Source organism: Linderina pennispora (assembly GCF_002104995.1).
Source record: "Linderina pennispora strain ATCC 12442 chromosome Unknown DL89scaffold_3, whole genome shotgun sequence".
In the NCBI taxonomy this organism is placed as follows: Eukaryota; Fungi; Kickxellomycota; class Kickxellomycetes; order Kickxellales; family Kickxellaceae; genus Linderina; species Linderina pennispora.
In genome coordinates this window covers 1691148-1709611 of record NW_024468251.1, presented here as the reverse complement: position 1 = coordinate 1709611, position 18464 = coordinate 1691148, and the positions used below count along the sequence as shown (strand labels likewise).

At 59.7% G+C, this 18464-nt stretch overlaps 8 protein-coding genes across 8 annotated transcripts; 4 read left to right on the top strand and 4 right to left on the bottom strand.

Moving 5' to 3' along the window:
• The first annotated feature begins 857 nt into the window (after positions 1–857).
• DL89DRAFT_113870 (uncharacterized protein) lies at positions 858–1261 on the top strand. Its single transcript, XM_040883142.1, has one exon. It carries the CDS (start codon positions 969–971, stop codon positions 1215–1217), a length of 249 nt encoding a protein of 82 aa, XP_040745940.1. The 5' UTR covers positions 858–968; the 3' UTR covers positions 1218–1261.
• Positions 1262–3407, bottom strand: DL89DRAFT_114390 (uncharacterized protein). The gene has a single exon (XM_040883148.1). It carries the CDS (start codon positions 2956–2958, stop codon positions 1306–1308), a length of 1653 nt encoding a protein of 550 aa, XP_040745939.1. The 5' UTR covers positions 2959–3407; the 3' UTR covers positions 1262–1305.
• A 532-nt stretch (positions 3408–3939) lies between these two features.
• Positions 3940–5162, bottom strand: DL89DRAFT_113873 (uncharacterized protein). The gene has a single exon (XM_040883143.1). The coding sequence runs from the start codon at positions 5072–5074 to the stop codon at positions 4409–4411; it is 666 nt and encodes a 221-aa protein (XP_040745938.1). The 5' UTR covers positions 5075–5162; the 3' UTR covers positions 3940–4408.
• A 722-nt stretch (positions 5163–5884) lies between these two features.
• On the bottom strand, positions 5885–8364 carry DL89DRAFT_256132 (uncharacterized protein; the record flags this gene model as incomplete). Its single annotated transcript, XM_040885414.1, has 5 exons — positions 5885–6295; positions 6330–7200; positions 7232–7488; positions 7530–7828; positions 7875–8364. The coding sequence occupies 5 exons, from the start codon at positions 8362–8364 to the stop codon at positions 5885–5887; spliced, it is 2328 nt and encodes a 775-aa protein (XP_040745937.1).
• Positions 8365–8638: 274 nt separating this feature from the next.
• DL89DRAFT_113908 (rhamnolipids biosynthesis 3-oxoacyl-reductase) lies at positions 8639–9804 on the bottom strand. Its single transcript, XM_040883145.1, has one exon. The coding sequence runs from the start codon at positions 9724–9726 to the stop codon at positions 8914–8916; it is 813 nt and encodes a 270-aa protein (XP_040745936.1). The 5' UTR covers positions 9727–9804; the 3' UTR covers positions 8639–8913.
• A 407-nt stretch (positions 9805–10211) lies between these two features.
• DL89DRAFT_291661 (uncharacterized protein) lies at positions 10212–15089 on the top strand (the record flags this gene model as incomplete). The annotated part of the gene is made up of 9 exons (XM_040890222.1): positions 10212–11243; positions 11306–11508; positions 11556–13074; positions 13115–13174; positions 13206–14180; positions 14218–14397; positions 14461–14632; positions 14664–14930; positions 14968–15089. The coding sequence occupies 9 exons, from the start codon at positions 10212–10214 to the stop codon at positions 15087–15089; spliced, it is 4530 nt and encodes a 1509-aa protein (XP_040745935.1).
• A 98-nt stretch (positions 15090–15187) lies between these two features.
• Positions 15188–16557, top strand: DL89DRAFT_114500 (phosphate carrier protein 2). Its single transcript, XM_040883149.1, has one exon. The coding sequence runs from the start codon at positions 15273–15275 to the stop codon at positions 16209–16211; it is 939 nt and encodes a 312-aa protein (XP_040745934.1). The 5' UTR covers positions 15188–15272; the 3' UTR covers positions 16212–16557.
• Positions 16558–16889: 332 nt separating this feature from the next.
• On the top strand, positions 16890–17240 carry DL89DRAFT_221272 (uncharacterized protein; the record flags this gene model as incomplete). The annotated part of the gene is made up of 1 exon (XM_040884511.1): positions 16890–17240. A coding segment is annotated over one exon (351 nt), but the record flags the coding sequence as incomplete, so codon positions are not given.
• Between the last annotated feature and the right edge of the window lie 1224 nt (positions 17241–18464).

The window sequence follows — 18464 nt, the reverse complement described above, 5'->3', positions numbered from 1 at the left end:
CCGATTGGGCTGTGCGAAAGGAGGCAGTAGAGCTGGCGCGCGATCTGATATGGTCGCTCATGCGATGGGTGTTCGCGTGAAGACTACCTCGGGGGTCAACACCAGTATCTGCAAGAAACAGCCCATCGCTTCCTGATAACGGTAAAAGCTGCTGCGCGTTGGTTGAAACAATCCCATCCTTTGCCAGTTTCATCAGCAAGTGCCGCTGTAGCTCGACCCGCAGCGGTATAACTGTCATGTATCGGTTACGGATTGGCCGGACATCGAATGGAGATTGTGGCTCAATAATCATCGATTTCACCCTACGCTTTGCTTTGTCGGCGACAGGGAATGCTGTAGGATCGCTGTCATTATCACGACTGTCGTCAATATCAGCCTGCTTGCCCGTACCAACAGTGTTACTACGCCTGCGTCCGCCTGACGTTGCGCGTGCTAGACGCCGCTGAACGGCAAAGCTCTGCGACCGGCGTGCGCGGATCGTGACTATATTGCTAGCTTGTGACGCTAGGAGGCGGCTGCTGATGCAGATGAGGCGAGCAGTTGCGACGCCCGCCCACAGCCGAGATGCTAGCCTTGTGCGAGAGCGCCATACGTGGCGGCGACATAGGTGACATAAATGATATATGTGGATACACTGGCCCCGCAGCAGATGGCAATGGCCCAGTAATCGTTTTTGGGCTGGAGAGCGGCGACGTAATAGCGGAGGATTTGGTCGATGGGCTGCGGAGCACAATCGACATGCTCATCTCGGATCGATATCTTTGCGCTGGCCATCTGGGGGCTAACAACCTGCTGCCTCTCCTCCCTTAGCGGGGACATTGGTGGGTCACAGCGCTGAGTACGCCGTTTGCGACGTGAATTCCTGTTTGGGGCAGCGTTTTCTCTCTGCTTTTGGACTGTCAAACCAATGCACCGACTTTGATGTAGCCGGGGGTATCACCTGTTTGCGCATCTTCGAAGCTGCTTCAATGACACGAATGTCGTGCAAAGGGTTATCGGCCACAAGAAGGGCTGAGGCGACAACCTGTCCTGTGTGCTTCCATCCGAGCAGCACGTGCGCTTTTCTGTGCTTTACCGCTTTCGTCAGCAGAGGAGTGCCCGAACGAGGCAGCACCGTGGCTGCTGATATAGTCAGCAACGGCAACTATCTCTCGGAGCGCCATGCCGCGGTCGAAAGACGCCTGAAAGTTGTTTGGCGATATGGTTGGCAGGGGTGACAGTCGCTTCTTGGCGGAGCGTCGGGCGATCGATAGCGGGGGTGGCTGAATCCAGAGCCTTGCCTCATTCAGCATAGGCGTGAAGCTACTAGACGTAGACGCTGGCGATCCTTGCCGAGCATGCGCCTGGCGAGACTGGCACCCTGCCCAGTTTGCGGGACAGAAAGTTCAGCCGGCTCGTGGCGCCTATTGCCGAGGGCGGAAGCGAGAGGCTGGAATGGCGCTTGTTTCGTGGCAGATCGAATGAGTCGGTGGAACTATGCGTTGAAGCGCGCAGACGCAATGTGCTGGTGGGTGTGTCCCGACCGAGACCATGATGTAGCGAGCTGGCTGACGGCGTTGCGCGCATAATCGAGCCGATAATCGACGCCTTACGGGCCCTCAGATGTGACATCAGGCTGGTACGGCGCTTTGCCTTCTCCTGTGACGCAACCGTGCTTGCTTGGGACTCGGGGCTGGATGTCATCCAAAACTGAGCTCGGATCGGGCGCGGAAATGACTCTCCGCTCTCGGGGGTTCCAACAAGATCAGGGAGAATCTGCGGAAACTGCGGCGGCAAAGGTGGTGGAAGCTGGTGGGCTGGCTCATGGGCGAAACCGCCTGTATCAGGCTTGACTCCATCAAAACTAGTGCTGCCGGAACCCCCAAGATCAGACGGTACATGTGATGTTTTGTCTGCACCGTTGCTGAGCCACTGACCACTACTACTACCAGTTGGAGCAGATATGTGGTGCTGCTGTTGCTGCTGTGGACTATCGACTAGCATAGGCGGTGGCGATACACTGGTGTCTGGACTTCGTAGCGGAGCAGATGCATACGACTCGTCGGCTGCCGCGTCGCCCTCGGCATCTTCTGCTAAAGACTCTAGATGTCGGTTGGCCCTAGTAAAATTTTGGAGCATGACAGCATCCGGCGCTAGGCTCTGGCCAAAAAACTGGCGCAGCTTCTTGGCACGCGTCCGTTGCTGCCGCGTCGACTTCTTTACTGCGTCCTCGACCTCTGACTCTGAAACTCCGCTCAGATCGTCGTTGTCAGGTGCATTGGTAGCATATGATGAAGTGAATGATGATGGCACGTCTCCCAATACGCGCATAAGCTTATTGCGCTGCCAGCGAATGCGGCTGCGCATGCGATGGGACACGGGTGCTTCAGCATTTACAACATCCGATGACTGCACCAGCGACTCGTGCATACAGATAGAGTGCCCGCGCTTTGTCTTGATGCTGTATAGCAGGGGCTGAGGAGCAGCCTCGCCTAGCACCTCGCGGATCTTTGTGAACTGGCGGATCTGTGCATCGCGCAGCTCAAAGTCTACGTTCTCTGACCCAATCGATGACGGGGCCGACGCTTCTGGCGTAGGCAAGGCGGTTGCAGGGCTGGCTACACGCAAGCTCCTCTCCGACACAGGTGGTGCTGACTCATCGCCGCTGCTATCGATTGTCGCTGCAGCAGGTGTAATCATAGATGCGGTGGTAATGACGCTGTCCTCCACATGATCGCCCAGCATGGCTTTCAGCTTGCGACGCCGTCTGACCAGCAGATTGCGCTGCTCGCTGGAAAGGCCCTGGTCGACCGATGGCTTGCCAGTAGTTGATCCGAGGCTTGGAGATGCAGTGGCAAGCGATTGAGCAGTGCTCTTGCTGCCGGACTCGGCATAGCTGTCACTACCCGCCCTCCCAAAGAACTCGCGGATCTTGTCTGCACGGCGCTTGCGCTCAAACATGATCCTGGGGCTAAACATCCCGTCGGTACTGAGATGGGAGATTGCCTGTGGTCACGCCCATCATGCAAGCCGAGCGGTTTTCGGCAACAGTGCTGCTGCCACGGCCGCTGTAGCCAATGCTTTCGGTTTCTGAGCTGGAACTCTCAAGCGACTCTGGCTGCGAGACCCCAATCATCGAAAGAGCCCGGTTCCACGTCTGGTCGTTTACGCGGTACACGCCCCGCCTGGCCGATTGCCGCAACTGATCAGCAGAGCCAAGGCCGTCGTCGTCGGTATCGCTCCAAGAGGTGCCATGCATCGGTGTATGTTCGGCGGTTGGGGGTCGCTGCATGGCCTGAGCAGCCCATCCTTGCATGTACTCCTTTTCCAGCTCGCTGTCGCTGTCAATCCCAAGCAGGTCTTGCGCTCCAGTCAGATCAGACATATCGCTGCTCTGACGGCGATGGAGCCGCGATGCCCGGATCTTGAGTTCTCTGTTCTTCTTGCGCGCAACAAGCTCGGCTGCGGCACGAGCAGCAGGCATATGTGAGCTGGGTGGGACAACTGCCATCAGCTGCTGGCGCAGAAGCGCCTCGTGCGGGTTGTCGCCAAAGAAGTTGCATATCTTTTTGGTCTTGCGGATCTTGCGCTGCTTTTGTAGTGGCTGCAGCTGGGAGAGTAGCCGAAAGTATCCGCTGCACAGGGTCACTGCTCGCCGCTCGTCCACAAACTGAGCTGCGATCCGCTCCAGTAATTGCTCGCGGAAGCTGACGGTCAGCTGCGACAGATTCGTCACCAGGTGCGAGCCGGCAGTGTCAAACTCCAAGTCGTTGACCCAAATCACCACGTCAATGTCAGGCTCGAAATGCTCGGCGATGGCGACCATGGGGATCGTAGTCAAGGTCGCACTGAAGCGGCATAACGATAGTCATCCGAATCAAAGTCCGGACTGCTCATGAGCGACACCAGCCCCACTGGTGAGCGCTCGAAGCGAAGCAGCGTGTGCTTCTTCAAGGGTAAAGCCGACACTGGCCAGAATCTCGTCAAACACCCATGGATTGTACTCCCACCCGGGAAGGAACGGCCAGGGGATGCGCTCGCGCATCTGGTTGCTGACATTGATGCGCAGTGGGGCTGATGGCGCGACATAGCTCAGGTAGATATAGTTGGCCAACAGACGAGCCATCGATCGGCTGCACATGGCGGAATCGCTCGACATCCAGCACAAAGAGCAGCGATTCAAGCGCCAGCTCAGATGGCAATGCGCAAAACTCCTAGAAACGCGCGCAGCGGTACGGGGTGGGTCAGTGTGTTGATAAAGCGCGCTTTGAGTGGAGCCTGCGCGACAAGGTCGCCGACGCGGGTCATATCGATATTACTCAGCGTGCATGACCGAGATGGACATCAGATGCACGTCGCTGGTGCTGCGAGCGGCGGTGGTCTTTGTCGGGTGCCGGAGGATAGCTATCAATCGTCGTCGTCGTCGATTTCAGGGATGTCGCCAGTCTTGAACGCAGTAACCACATCCCCTGCCTTCCAGGACATCGGCAACACGGCTCGCAAACTGCAGCGGCCGCCCGCCCTTAAACAGCGCCATGCAGTCGCCTGATTCCTCGCCATCGTTGGCCAGCCCCTCGATGCGCGTTGCCAGCTCCTCAATGGTGTGCGACGACCGAACAGTGAGTGAAATCTCTCGCGTGTCTGTGCTGACCGACATTGAAGCGCGCCGCCGCGACGGGGTTCTGACTAGCGGGGAGAAAGTCTGCATCGACATCGCGCTGGCGTGTGATCGCCTCGTATCAGGGCGTTTTGACGACGACACGACGGTTGTCGAGGAGCAGCGCTGGGCATTGTTCCCCAGTACTGGATTGTTGGCCAGCGGTGGCGCGGGCATGTCCGTCGTCATCAGCCTCACTCGCACGCTCACGTACTCTGGTGCTGCTCCGGCCGGCTTCTCAGTACGGTTCTGAGTTGTCCTAGCCACGGTGCTGACATCGGATTCTGAGGCCAGCGCGTCGATTCCGCAGACACCCAGCAGCGGAGACGCGTCCATGTTATTCGCGTCCATGTTTCGTGTCTGCAAATAGCGGCGGTGCATGGTATATGGAATTCTACGCATAAAACAACAGTCCAACGCACACAAAATCCTGTCCATTTAGTGTGGTTGATCAGGCACAGGCTCTCCCCCAAATCGCGTATGATCGGACATGTCCCTTGCGCGCGCACATGCAACACTTACCGCTGAGCGCTGGATATGTGCAAAAATAAAAATATAATACTAGTGCAAAATAAATCTGTAACAAAATATGCGGGTAACCTTTTTCAAGAGGCAAACAAATTTTTCCTGTGTGGTTCAAGTGAACGGGAAACGGGTCGGAGGGCACAATTTCATTTGTGCCAGCCTTCTCTTTCTGGGACCATATGGCTGGCCAAACAACCAGGAAAACGGGGGGGGGGGGATTGCACGAAGCATGTCCACGTTTCTGATATGAGAGAGAAAGGAAGAGAGGGAAATAGTCCGTAGCAACCTTCGATTGACACAAGCAAGGCGGGCGAAACAGAAACATGTCCCCTGCTACAATGGGTCCCTTCTGAATTGAGGAAAAAATAATAATGGTCGACAGAAAAAGTTGTTTACTTTAAGCCACAACTCTGTTGTACGAGCTTTTCTCTTCCTTTTCTTTTTCTTCGTCTTCTTCTTCAGACCAGCCCGAATCCGGATGCATTCTCTATGGCAGTAAGCAGCCGTTCTCGGAGCTTGTCCTGGGTCTTGTACGCAGGCAGCAACAATCTGCCGAAACACGTCAACGCCGTCGGCAGCCTGTCGGTATCAGGTCCGTTGCGCTGGACAACAAAGGTGATGTTTCTGTATCCGCCCAGGGGGATCCGGTCCGAGGCAGTGACAAAGCTCAGAAGCTGGCGCATCTGGCGCTGGTCAAACGTGTGCACAATGTCCCAGAAACGCTCAACCACGGATATGCGAGCTGGAGTACTCATCGTCGTAGCTGGCAATCCGCTCCAGCTCATACGGATCGATCTCACTGTCGGACGGCGTTAGCCATTCGATCAGCTCCCAGGCATGTGCCATGCGGTAGATGACGCCGTCGGCAGCTCGAATGAAGCCTCGACGAAGGGCATCGATCTGGGCACGCGCATGCTCAAACCCAATGAACTGCAGGTAGCGCTGGACGTACTCGGTGCGGTTCGATGCAGTCACCTCGATGTCGCTGCCGCCAGAAATCAGCGGGAATGTCACTGACCCGTCTGTTGCGCTGAGCGAGTCGACCGCTGGGAGCGGAAGGTGGTCGAACGGCGGAAGCAGCGACTGGCGGCTTTGCTCGACGATACTCTCGAGCTCGGCCGCACCGCGCCGTGCCTGCCAGATTCCCAGTGGGTCCGGGCACGGTTACATCGAATGTGCGGCAAAACACGTCCTCCACAGAGCCATCCTCCTCACTCCACTCGAGCAGCTGCTGCAGGCCATGCACCAGCTCAGGGAAGGTCCGATTCATGCGGCGCATCAGCACGTCGATGGGCCACCGCATGGGGTCCTCCGGCTTGTAGGCGAGCTGGCTCACCAGCAGCGGTGCCAGGGGAGCGACAGCGGTGCCAAGAGTGATGCCGTTGGCAAAGGCAATGCCCAGGAACACGCCAACTAGCTCGAAATCCGACAACTCGTGGGGCGAGGCTGCGTCGGGCCAGACATACCCGCCGGTCTGCGTGAACAGCCCCTGGCTTGGCGATAGCAGCTGGGGCATGAGCTGAGAGAAGAACTCCTTCTGCACACCGCCCATGTCGACGCCGTCCTCCCCGCTGGCAACAAACCTGACCTTGAATGGGAAGCGCACACGACTCAGCCCGAGCTGCAACATGTCCATTGCATCCTGGACCAGCCTGTCGCGGCGGACCGCTAGAACCAGATACGGATTATTAGCATCGGCCACAGCCGAGCGATTTGATGTGAGCAGAGGCCACTCGGGCTCAAAGTTGGGCCGCACAAGCTGCTCGGCATGCGCATCGATATGCAGCACCCGCTGATTCTGCACGCCCTCCGCCTGGCGGTCGTGGGCACTGAGATACCGGATCTTCATACGCGCGTGGGACTCGAGCGCAAGCAGCTGGGCCTTATCGTCGGTACCAAAGAGGAACGGGTAAGCGAACGGACTCAGGGCATCTTCCTTGCGCTGGACCCACTGCTGGATCTCGCGCTTCAGGTCAAAGTGGGCCAGGATACGCGGGCTATGGAACTCCTCCTTGCCAGATGTGGTTCTCCTTGGCCGTCTGCAAGCGGTTCGTGAACCTGTACGCGTACGAGAGCAGCTGGTCGTTGGCACCGGCGAGAATGCGCAGCAACTCCAGCGGCCCGAGCCACCGGACTGGGTCATCTCGAATGAGCCGGTCGATCATCGTGCTGCTGCTGGCGCAGCCAACCAGCGCGCCAACTGCATCACAGGCCTCCTGCTCAAGCACGTCGATCCAGAAGCGCACCACAAACGCCGGGGCTCGCGCCCACCACTCGGTCCACTCGGCCCTGGCTCGGTCATCAGCGACAAAGGTCGACCCAGACCGCTGGGGAATATCAGCTTAGCCATTGCGTGAGCTAGACAGACATTCAACGCCTGCAGCTTGTACTGGTATCCGTGTAGGCGCTGTCGCTGCCGGCCGATCACAGCCAGGAACAGTGCCGCTAGCGCCAGCACACGGCCTGTAGGCCCAACGATTTCTTTGGTCACAGGCAGGCGCCGCTCGATTTTGGTCAGACATATATCCAATGCCCGATACACGGTCCCGATCAGCTCAGCGCTCGCCGCCGCCGCCGCCGCCGCCGTCGTCTGCTGCTCCTGCTGCTGCTCAAACACACTAGCAAAGCGCAGTGCTGGCTCGGTATCGGTAGCCAGCGCATCCTTTTCTGCAACAAAACATTGCGATAGCAGCTTCGGCGAGGCCAGCACCACCTTCCAGCGTATTGCGGAGCAGCTTTCCACCAGCGCTTGCTACAACCGGAGCTGACCTGCGATCAAGCCGTGTCACAACCATGTGGGGGTCACCATCCTTGTCGCACACAAGCAGCTCGGCTGGCAAGAACCCTTCCATTGGCGTGGAGCGAGGTCGCAATACCTGCTGCAGCGTGTCCGTTGCATTAGCTGCTGCAGATTTGACAACCGGGCCAGCACCAACAACCACTGGCGGTGCAGTGTACCGTGGACTGCCGAGTGCCTCGGGCCTCGTCCCGGTGAACTCTGCAGCAGCAATATCCATTTTATGGCCATGCTCGCGTGTGCCCAGAAGCGCCTGGAGATTCTGTATTAGCACCGAGGCAAATGTTGTGCCAAGCACCTCGTTCCTCTGCTGCCCTGCTCTGGCATCATTGCGTAGCAGCGCCTCCTCGTGCGGCTGGTACTCCTTGATGCCAGGGCTCTCCATTGCACGCACTGCCAAGTCCATCGCCAAGATCTCTGCCGCGGCCCGGCTGACTTTTCGTCCTGGCAAACCTTGTGTTGCTGCCGCAGAACGCCGAACGGACAGCTGTCGGCAGTGCACCCAAAGAGCATTTGCCGCATGAATGCGTCCACCGAGAAAGAGCCGCCGCTCCTTTTGCGTCCTTCGAATTGCAGCTGCATTTGGCTGTGTTTTGTGTGTAAAGCGAGGCTGGCTGTAGGTAGGGCCGCAGCGCCTGGTTGCGGAGGGCTGCTACTAGGCAGGCATCGCTGGCCTTTGTGTCGGCCCACGAGAGCCAGACCTCCTGCACCGCTGTAAAGTCAAACTTTTCTTCGCCAACTGCCTTCATAAGTGCTGGGGGAAGCAATTAATACTACGAAAATATAGAGAGGTGAAAGGCGTGCTGGGAACTGACAGGTTTCGGGGGCAAGGCGCGAGGCCTGCGAGCAACTTTTCGCTTGTAAATAGATGATGGCCCAACCCTGAAGCGGCCGCCCCGATTGGGCAGTTTGCCAATTGCTTGCTAGCGTGACCTGCGGCAGCCTGAGCCAGGGCCTATAGCTTGGCGTGGTCGTAGGTCTGGTTGGCGATAGTGCTGCCGCCGTCGAGCGGGATGACAGCGCCGTTGATATACGATCCGCCGCGGGAGCTGAGCATGACGCACAGCCCAGCAATGTCGGACGGCCTACCAATACGCCCCGAGGGAATGCCACTGACGATCTTGCTGCCCTCATTCTTCAGCGTCGCCGCCATCATATGCGACTCGAACGGCCCTGGCGCAATGGCATTGGCAGTGACATGCTTGCCGCCCAGGTTTGCCGCCAGCACCCTTGTCAGGTGGTGGACGCCAGCCTTGGATGCCGAGTACGCAGGAGTTATAAGATGGGTGACCGTCAAGCCGTTGATCGAGCCGATGTTGATGATCCGCGACGGGTCGTCCCTGGTGCCGCGCCTCTCGAGCAACGGCAGCAGCTGCTGCGTCATGGTAAACACGCGCTGCAGGTTGAGACCCAGCACCTTGGTCCATGCCGAGTCCGGATATGAAGCCAAGTCCCTAGTGGCCCAGTTGGCGCCAGAGTTGTTGACCAGAATGTCGATGCCGCTGGGCTCCAGCTCCGCCAGCTCGGCCCCCAGCTCGGCGACCCTGCCCACATCCTGCAGATCGCCCGGCAGTGCGATGCATTGGCCGGGCCCCATCGCGTTCAGCGTGGCGGCCGCCTTTTCCAGCACGGCAGCCTTGCGACTGACGATGTAGACCTTGGCGCCGTTCTTGACAAACCCCTCGGAGATCATGTAGCCAACTCCGCTGCCACCACCGGTAACCACAGCAATCTTGCCGCTGATAGAGAAGAGAGACTGAATGTCCATTGTTGGTGGAGGGCAACAAGTATCTTAATTGTAGCGTTCAGAGCAGAGTAGAGATAGAGAGAAAAAGAGCCGGGTGGCGGTCTGCAGACCACGGGTTTTATATGCGGCTGGTGATCCTCAACCAGAGGAGAGCAAAGGCACGGTTGCCATCTTCGGAGCTACACCCTGTGCGTACGGAGCACCTGGCCATGGATACGGAGCGCTGGTCACGCCCGAGCTCCACATGCTACGGCTGTGATTTCATGTCTTGAACTGCATCACACACTGGCAGATCGGTCTGTTCTGGATGGCCACTGATAGAGACACTCGCTGATTTGATTATTTTGCGCCACTACATGCCGCCTGTTGTGCAGTTTGGCCGGGGAGTGAAACAGCCGCCCCACATACAGGCAAACATGCAGCCCGTGGCTGTCCGTGCACTGCTGTCTTTCTACCCACTCCAGTATTAATTTTCTACTTCTACCCTCGTTATAAATTCACTCCTAATGTCCAATTGGTATAACCCGCCGCCGCCGAGAGCAAGGTCGCAGCTGGCCAGGGAGCGCACGCTGCCGAGCCGGAGCACTACTGCGAGCAGCAGGGCAGCTGGTAGTAGCAGCACCCAACCCCCGCCAACCCAGTCACTCGCTGACAGGCGTCGCCGAATGACCATGACCGGGCCGGCGCCCAACCGCAGCGCACCGGCGCCAGCGCAGTGGAGCACGATGCGGTCGTCGTCGTCGCCTAGCGGGATTCCTCGCACAGCCGGCCGCCGGCTGTCCGACGCAAGCTACACGCCGACGATGCCGAGCCGGCTGAACCCGAGGGGTGCGCCGGAGTCGCTGCTGCAGGTGTTTACCAGAGAGCAGCACAATACGCGGAGGCCCAGTGCCGACAATGGCAATACTACACCCAGCAGCGCCAGCCACGTACCAGGCGGGTTCCCAGGCGGCCAGTCGCCGAGCGAGTTCCCGTCGCCCGGGTATGCGGGAGATAGGAGGCCCGAGTCGCGAGCCTCCATGCGCAGCGTGACATCTGCACACACATACATGTCCTCGCATACAAACAATGCCTCGGGCAGCAGCAAGGCGGCCTATTTTGTCAAGAGCCTGAAGCTTGACGCAAAGGTCGTGCCGCCGCTGCTGGATCAGCAGCGTGCTAGTCGACGCAAGGTCAGGTTCCAGCAGGAGTCGGAGCCGCGGGTGCGGGTGCGCATGGACGCCCTGGTGCATGTTTTGCACCAGGGCGAACAGTGCGTGGATCTGCTATGTGTTGGCGATCCCCAGGACCCGGACCAGGGGGCCTGGCCCACCATAGAGCGAGCCGAGTTCTCGCTGGTCGATGGCAGCGCCGATTACGCCGAGTCTGTGGTGTCGGTGCCTGCATCGCCAGCGACGTCCCCGGGGATTCCGCCGCAGCCGCTCGCCGACGAGTGGGTGTCGCAGATGCCAGACCTCGACACGACCCCGATGACGACGCCGGTGCGTAAGCCGCAGGACCCGAAACAGCGCGGCGCTCCCGTGTTCCATATCAGCGAGGTTTCGCCATACCCGCCGCCCCCGCCAGCGCCTGCGCCCCAGCGCCGCGCGAATGGCGATAGCAGGCCGGGCAGCAGGAGCAGCGCCCAAGCAGCAGCGGCTCATCGCACTACGAGTCGCACACCCAGGCCAGCTACTCGCGTGCCCGCGCCCGTGCTACAGACCGTGCTGCCATCTATGGTCCAGACCATGCCTCGGTCATGCCAAGCACGCTGTCGCGCCGTCGCTCGACATCGTTCACCGAGGACAGCCCCTTTGCCTGTTCGTCGCCTGGCCGTCCTGCCAGCGTGATAGGCACTGGCGCTCCCCGAGACGGTCGCTGGCAGACATGTTCCGCGATCCCGGCATGCCGGGCAGTATGCGGGCGCACTCGTCGATGGGCTTTGCTAGCCATCGCTCAGCACCCCACTCTCTTGATACTGTGCTGACGGAGCAGCAGCCGGTGCTCAAGGAGCCCGAGTCGCTGGGCATGGGCTCGCAGTGGAGCCAGGCAATCGGTGGTAGCGAGGGCAGCTCGAGTCTGTGCGTGTTTGATACTGACGACCAGCGTGGAGTATTTGTGGCACGCATCCGGGAGCCCCGGCGGGTTCAGATTTCGGTCTGGTTCTCACTCCCAGCCCAGCCAGCTGCTAGCGATAAGTCGCCGGTGAATGAGCACGCAGCGAACTCGCCAATGGCATCTGCCTCAGCCATGACCATATTCCCGTGGGAGTCAGGATCAGTTACCCTCCATGGACTGCCTCGCTCCCTGAACACCCGAGTCTGCATTCGCTTGCCACACCGCCGCACGCTACTAGGCGATGACGGCGATGACATAGTGCTGCTCAGCTTCCCTAGCCCCAATGACCTTACACCAGACATGCTAACGACACCTCGCAGACGAGTGATGAAGGTCGATATGAGCGATGCGCCCAGCACAATGCGCCGAGCCGGGATCTGCCGTGGGCCGCTGCCAGAGTTCTCGCCACAGGGTCTCCCTGGCGACGGCTGCTTCTACCGGATCCGGATGACACAGCCATCACGCAGTGAGCCGACGGGCTCGCGTGTCATGGACGCGCGCCTTGCGTCTGCTGAGGCTATCGGACGAAAGGGCAAGCCGACAAGCACCACTGCCCATGGATGGCTGTCAACAGACGATTCGGACACACAGCCGGGTCGCGACGACCTGATGCAGCAGCTCTGCCAGGACTCGGATATGCTGCTTGACCGGAGGCTGCAGAGACACATTGACGAGACCGCCGATGACCTGGCCACATATGCGCCCCCTGTCAGCATACAGGTTGACGAGTTTGGCTCACCGCAGCCAGTGGCAGCCAAGGTCAATGGCAAGCGGCAGGAGTGGGACGCGTTCGCGCAGGACCAGACCAGAGCCGAGGGATTTGACTACTCCAAGACCGAGCTGACTACATACAGGCTAAAGTCCATTGACATGGTTACGCTGGCGTGGTCGCCGCGCTTGGTTGAGTACTGCCAGCCCATCGATGAGCCAGTGCAGGCTCCGGCAGATGAAAAGGGAGACGAGCAGCTGGTTCCACGTAAGCCGCTGGCGCCCCCGGCGGAGCTGTTTGGACTCGAGACCATCATGTCGGCGAGCACCACACCCAGCAACAGTGTGCGAGCCAGGTCGGACGAGCCTGCGGCTAGGCTGTCCACAGATCGAGTCTTCGAGGCGCTGGCCAAGCCAGTTGCTGTGGCTGCTGGCAAGCCAGTGGTTGACAGCGTGGATGTCAGAGTCAGGGTCTGCCCGCAGTCTCTGGGGCTGCTGACCCGAGTAGTACTGTCCTTGGAGACTGCTGGCGACGCATCGTCGGCTGCCCAGTGGCCTGAATCGGTCAGCATCGACTTTGCTGCGCTTCAGCTGATGATACCAGGCTGCATTAGCACTGCAGGAAAGGCAGCCGCTGTTGAGTGTCGGCTACCAGCACAAGTCGGTGATCATTGAAAGCAGTGGATCTGGTTCAGACGCCGCTCTGGGCCGTCGACAAGAGCAACCCTTCGTCTCTGCGCGTGTGGGTCCCGGCAACTGTAGGCTCTGCCTCGCCCATCGTGCTTGAGGTCGAGTCCACGACCCAAATAGGGGTTGGCGTGCGTGGAATGCAGCTGACAGACCGTGTCTGCCTGGCGGTTCCTGAGCGCATTATCTCGCTGCCCACCACGTCCAGCAGCGCTGGCGCCAAGGTGACTGTTGACAACATGTCTGACCTGTGGGTATCTGCGTCTTTAGCTGACCACGATGCATCCGTGTCTGAGGCGCTGTCGGCACTCAACGGCGCTGGGCAGGAGTACTTTGTCGTGGATATCATCCGGCAGGGAGTATCGCAGTCGCCGTCTGCGCAGCATCTGCGACTAGCTAGTGCATTGAGCAGCTTTGAGGCGTCAGAGCTGCCGTGCATCTGCCCGTCGCAGCTGGATATCGATGTCAGCATGGCGTCTGGGTCGCCTGCTGCAGCCGGGCTGATGGCGACGGTTACGCTGGTGTGTACACTCACCTCACTGGACCCGTGGTTTGTGCAGATGCGGCAGCCACTACCGGGGTCCTCAACGCGCACCGCCTGTCTAGCCATCCGCACGCCGGCGATCTCGGACTCGAGCCTGTGGGTGCTGGACCATGTCAATGTCTCGGGCGACAATGGTAGCACTCCACTTGCGCCGCTAATCACCGGATCGCAGATGCTTGTGGTCCTGCCCATCCGTACAACAAACAGCAGCGCGGAGGCGGCGCTCGGTGATGAGGTGGCAGTGGACACTGTGAAATGTGTGTTTTCCGCCTCGCTGCCCGACGTCCGAGACAAAGCCATCCTGCCGCTGCCTCTCCCCTTGCTCGATCTGAGCGATAGCCGCATGGCAGACTTGAGCGTCGACCTGGACAAGGTGGCCCATGTGAGGTTTGCGCGGCGGTCCAGACACCTGCTGAGCAGCACCAGGCTGTCGCTCGCCGTGCCGTCATCGGCCTCATGGAGGATGGCGCAGCCAGTGCTCGTCGGCACAGACACGGTATCGTGCCCGATTGAACCTGTCGGCGGACAGCACGCTGCTGGCAACCCATCGCCTGTATCTGTCGCTGGACAGCTCGCTGGCGCTCCAGCTGTACACGCCAGAGCCGCCCAGAGAGCTGGTTTCCAGGTACGTCGAGACCGAGCCAGCTGTCAACGGAGTCAGAAAACTTGCATCGAAGGACTCGGCAGCAAGCCTCTCCTTTTCTCTTTCAGCGTCTGAGGCCGAGGACGAGGAGCGGGACGATATCAGCCCTGCTACGACTGCATCAGGGTCGCCGATGATTGTGGAGATGACTGAGGATAACGGAGCGGCCGAAGTCCCGCAGCAGCAGCAGCAGCAGCAGCAGCAAGAGCCAGCAACCGAGACCGATGCACTGCTTGGAGGAAGAGATAGTGTCGGGGCACGCACTGAGCAGGGATGCAGGCCGAGGTGTGCTGAACACGCTCTGGCGGGCGATTAAATGGGTAATCAAGGTATTCCTTTACCTGACCGTGACTGCAATATTGCTGTACGTTGCGTCAGATTACCTCGAGATGCAGTCACCGCCGCCACTGGACATGCATGTGCAGCCGATAGCAGCAGCACCGCTGCTCCCCACCGAAACGACAATAGCAGCGGCACTACAACAGTCCTCTGCTTCACCCTCGGAGTCGACGGGCGTCGCACATCCGCTGGACATAACGCTGGTTGGTGGGAAAGAAACAAGCACACTGCACAGCGGTCCCAGGGTCCGGGTTCGCGGCAAGTCCCGGATCAAGCCTATGCGCGGGGGACCGCATTCCGCCGACGGAGCACAATCTACGTCACCGGATTCCACGACTGGGTGGTGGGTATATTCGGCAGTGCTAGAAGCCAATTCTTGACTTTATCAAGGAGCTCTGGTAGATATCCCCCCACCGCAGGAGACTCCTGCGAGTCAAGGAGCCTGGGCTTTTGACAGAGGCTTTTAAAAGGCCCCTCCCAAGACACCATTTGTTCTACAGCACAACCCAAAAAGAATCCTAATACCACACTGCAACACCATCTACAACAATGACACAGAGCAAGCCATTCATTGCGCGCTCGACGATCGAGGTGAACTCGCCCAGATACTTCATGGCATGCGGCATGGGCGGCATCCTGGCATGCGGCACAACGCACTTTTCGATGACACCAATCGACATGATAAAGTGCCGTATTCAGGTAGATAAGAAAGCATACACGGGCATATTCGACGGGCTGCGCAAGGTAGCGGCCAAAGAGGGCGTCAAGGGGCTGTTCCTCGGCGGCACACCGACATTTGTCGGCTACTCGCTGCAGGGCATGGGCAAGTACGGGTTCTACGAGTTCTTCAAGTACACATACAGCAACATTGTCGGCGAAAGGGCAGCCAGCCGGTACAAGACGTCGCTCTATCTCTCAGCCTCCGCGACAGCCGAGTTCTTCACCGACTTTATGCTGTGCCCGATGGAGGCGCTCAAGGTCAGAATGCAGACGGCAGCGACGCCGTTCGCCTCCAGCTTCGCGGGCGGGCTCGCCAAGATCTACCAGCGCGAGGGCATAAACGGCTTCTACAAGGGCCTGGTGCCGCTCTGGCTGCGCCAGATCCCGTACACCATGGTCAAGTTTGCGTCGTTTGAGAACATCGTCGCCGGCATCTACACGCGCGTTCTCGGCAAGCCCAAGGACTCGTACTCGAAGAGCCAGCAGCTCGCGGTTACCTTTGCCGCTGGGTACATGGCGGGCATTCTGTGCGCGGTCGTGTCCCATCCGGCAGACACTGTTGTCTCAAAGCTCAACAACGTGGTCAAGGAACAGGGCCAGGGCACCGCGGCCGCCGTCGCCGGGATTTTGCGCGGCCTCGGCTTCAAGGGCGTCTGGACCGGCCTGGCGCCCAGGATCTTTATGATCGGAACCCTGACCGCCATGCAGTGGTTCGTGTACGATACGTTCAAGGTCAGGATGGGACTGCCCACCACCGGCGGCCATTAAAGAAGGAGCCTGCAAAAGGCCCAGCTCCGGCCAAATCCGACATGGCCAAGGCTTATCCATTCTGGCCCAGGTTCTTGTGTTTTGTGTAAATCGCTGTTCCGGCTCAAGCGAGCTTATCGTGCCGTGTAATTTTTTGAGACCTCCCCGCGCAGGCCACCCCCGCCAGGCCTCGGAAGTAAAGCTGGAAAAACCTCCGATAAGCGCCCAAACTGATTATCTCTTCGTTTTCCAGCAAAAACTCACTTTTATTTATACTCTTTTTTTTTCTACCACAGCACTGTTTTTGTTTCGATTAGACTCTGCAATGAACCGGACTGCCTTTTCTCTGCTCGCCCGCCGCTCGGCTGTTGCTTCGCAGCGCGTCGCTGGCATTCACACTGGTAAGCAATAGAATTTACGGGCTGAAAGCGACAGCTATTATTTCCTCGCTTCACACGCGAAATCAGAAAGCGCGCTGTTGGGCAAAAGCTAATACGAACATGGGACGCTGCTGTCTTTTCTTTTGTTAGCCCGCCCTCTGCTGTTCAAGGCCACCGCCCCGAAGGCGCTGTTTGGCGATGACGTGCCGAACCCGCAAGGTGAGTTTTTTTTTTTTAATCGAGCAAAGGTATACAGGCTCGCGCGCCCTATCTCAGCTGTGCGGCTAATCAGTAAGATATCTTGGTAGCTGTGCCGCAGCCGCCGGCGCACCGGATGCACGGGTCGTACCACTGGATGAACGAGCGGGCGCTGTCGGTGATTTCGGCGCCGATCATTGTGACGGCGATGGTGTACGGGGCGCATCCGATCAACGACATGCTGATGGGCATAGTGCTGCCAATCCACGCGTACATGGGGTTCGGGCAGGCGCTGGCGGACTACTTCCACCCGCGCCGCTGGCCGGTGGTCGGCCGGGTGCTCAAGTACGCGCTGGTGGCAATCACGGGCCTGTCGATGTTTGGCGCGTGGAGAATCAACACGACCGATGTCGGCCTGACCAACTACTTTGCGCGGCTGTGGAATGCCAACAAGCAGGCCGAGAAGAACTAGACAGTGCATGGGAAAAGAAAGACAAAATACATCATGTCATGTACAAGCTATGTCTTCGAATGGGATAAGTTGATATGGATTAAGAAAAAGATATGGAATGGAAGAAAAAAAGAGCGTATTTATGTTGGGACAATGTCCATCGCAGTGTTGTCGCCAGCCGCATCGTGCTCTGCAGGGGGAGGCGAGGCAAAGCCCTCGTCGTGTTGCTGGTGGGAGAGCATAGACACATCGCCATCGACGTCCTTCCCCGCAAGCGGCTGGCTGTGGTCGAGCTGGTGCTCGATCTCGTCGTCGTCTTCGGGCAGGTCGTCCTCGTAGTCGTCGGTGGCGGGCACGGGCGCCAGCAGCATCTCGGCCGTCGGCTTGGTCAGCTCGCCGCACGGACGCTCCAGGTTCGCTTCGATGGTGGCAAAGTCGACTGGTGCGCAGCCGGCGCGTCTCGGCGTAGACCTGGCCGCACTCGTCGCACAGCGTGTGCATTGCGTCGGGCCCGCGCCGGATCAGCGGCGTGCAGTCCGGGCGTCAGGCCGCACCGCATGCAGCGCCAGCGCGCCTTGAGCTCCTCCTAGCGGCCGCCCGGTCAGCATGCCCGGGATGGCGCCCTGGCGGAACCCGCGCTCGCCGCTCTTCTCCAGCCGCATCGCGCGCGCCGCCGACGCATCCCGCAGCGCCTTCTCCAGAATCGATGGCCGCCCGCGCGGCCGCCCGGTCGGGTTGCGCAGCCGCTCCATCGCGCGCTCCCGGGGCGTCATCGGCGGCGGTGGCGGCGGCGGCGGCAACACCGACATGCCCATCCCCGACGAGGCCGCGCGATACCCGCCGCTCAGACCGCCACCGCTGCCCATGCCGGACGGCGACCCGAGCCCAGGCCATCGAGCCCGCCAGCGGACTGCCCATACCGACAAACCGCCGGCTGGACCGCTGGCCGACCAGCTCCTCCAGCGATCCGGGCATGCCGCCATCGTAGTGGCCCATCGAGCTACCATCGCCCCCTGCCTGGCCATTGTTCGCATTCAGCCCCGGCAGCGACGCCAGCGTGGCCGATATGTAGTCGGAATTGCCAGGCCCCCCGCATCGCCATCGCCTCGTGGTTGGCGCGGATCTCGTAGCTGTCCAAAAAGTGCGCTCCCTCGCCCGGCACGTGCACGAAGCTGCGCGTGCCCTGCGGCAGCTCGTCGTCGAACCAGCTCGGCAGAGCCAGGATGGACCGGCTCGTCCGATGCA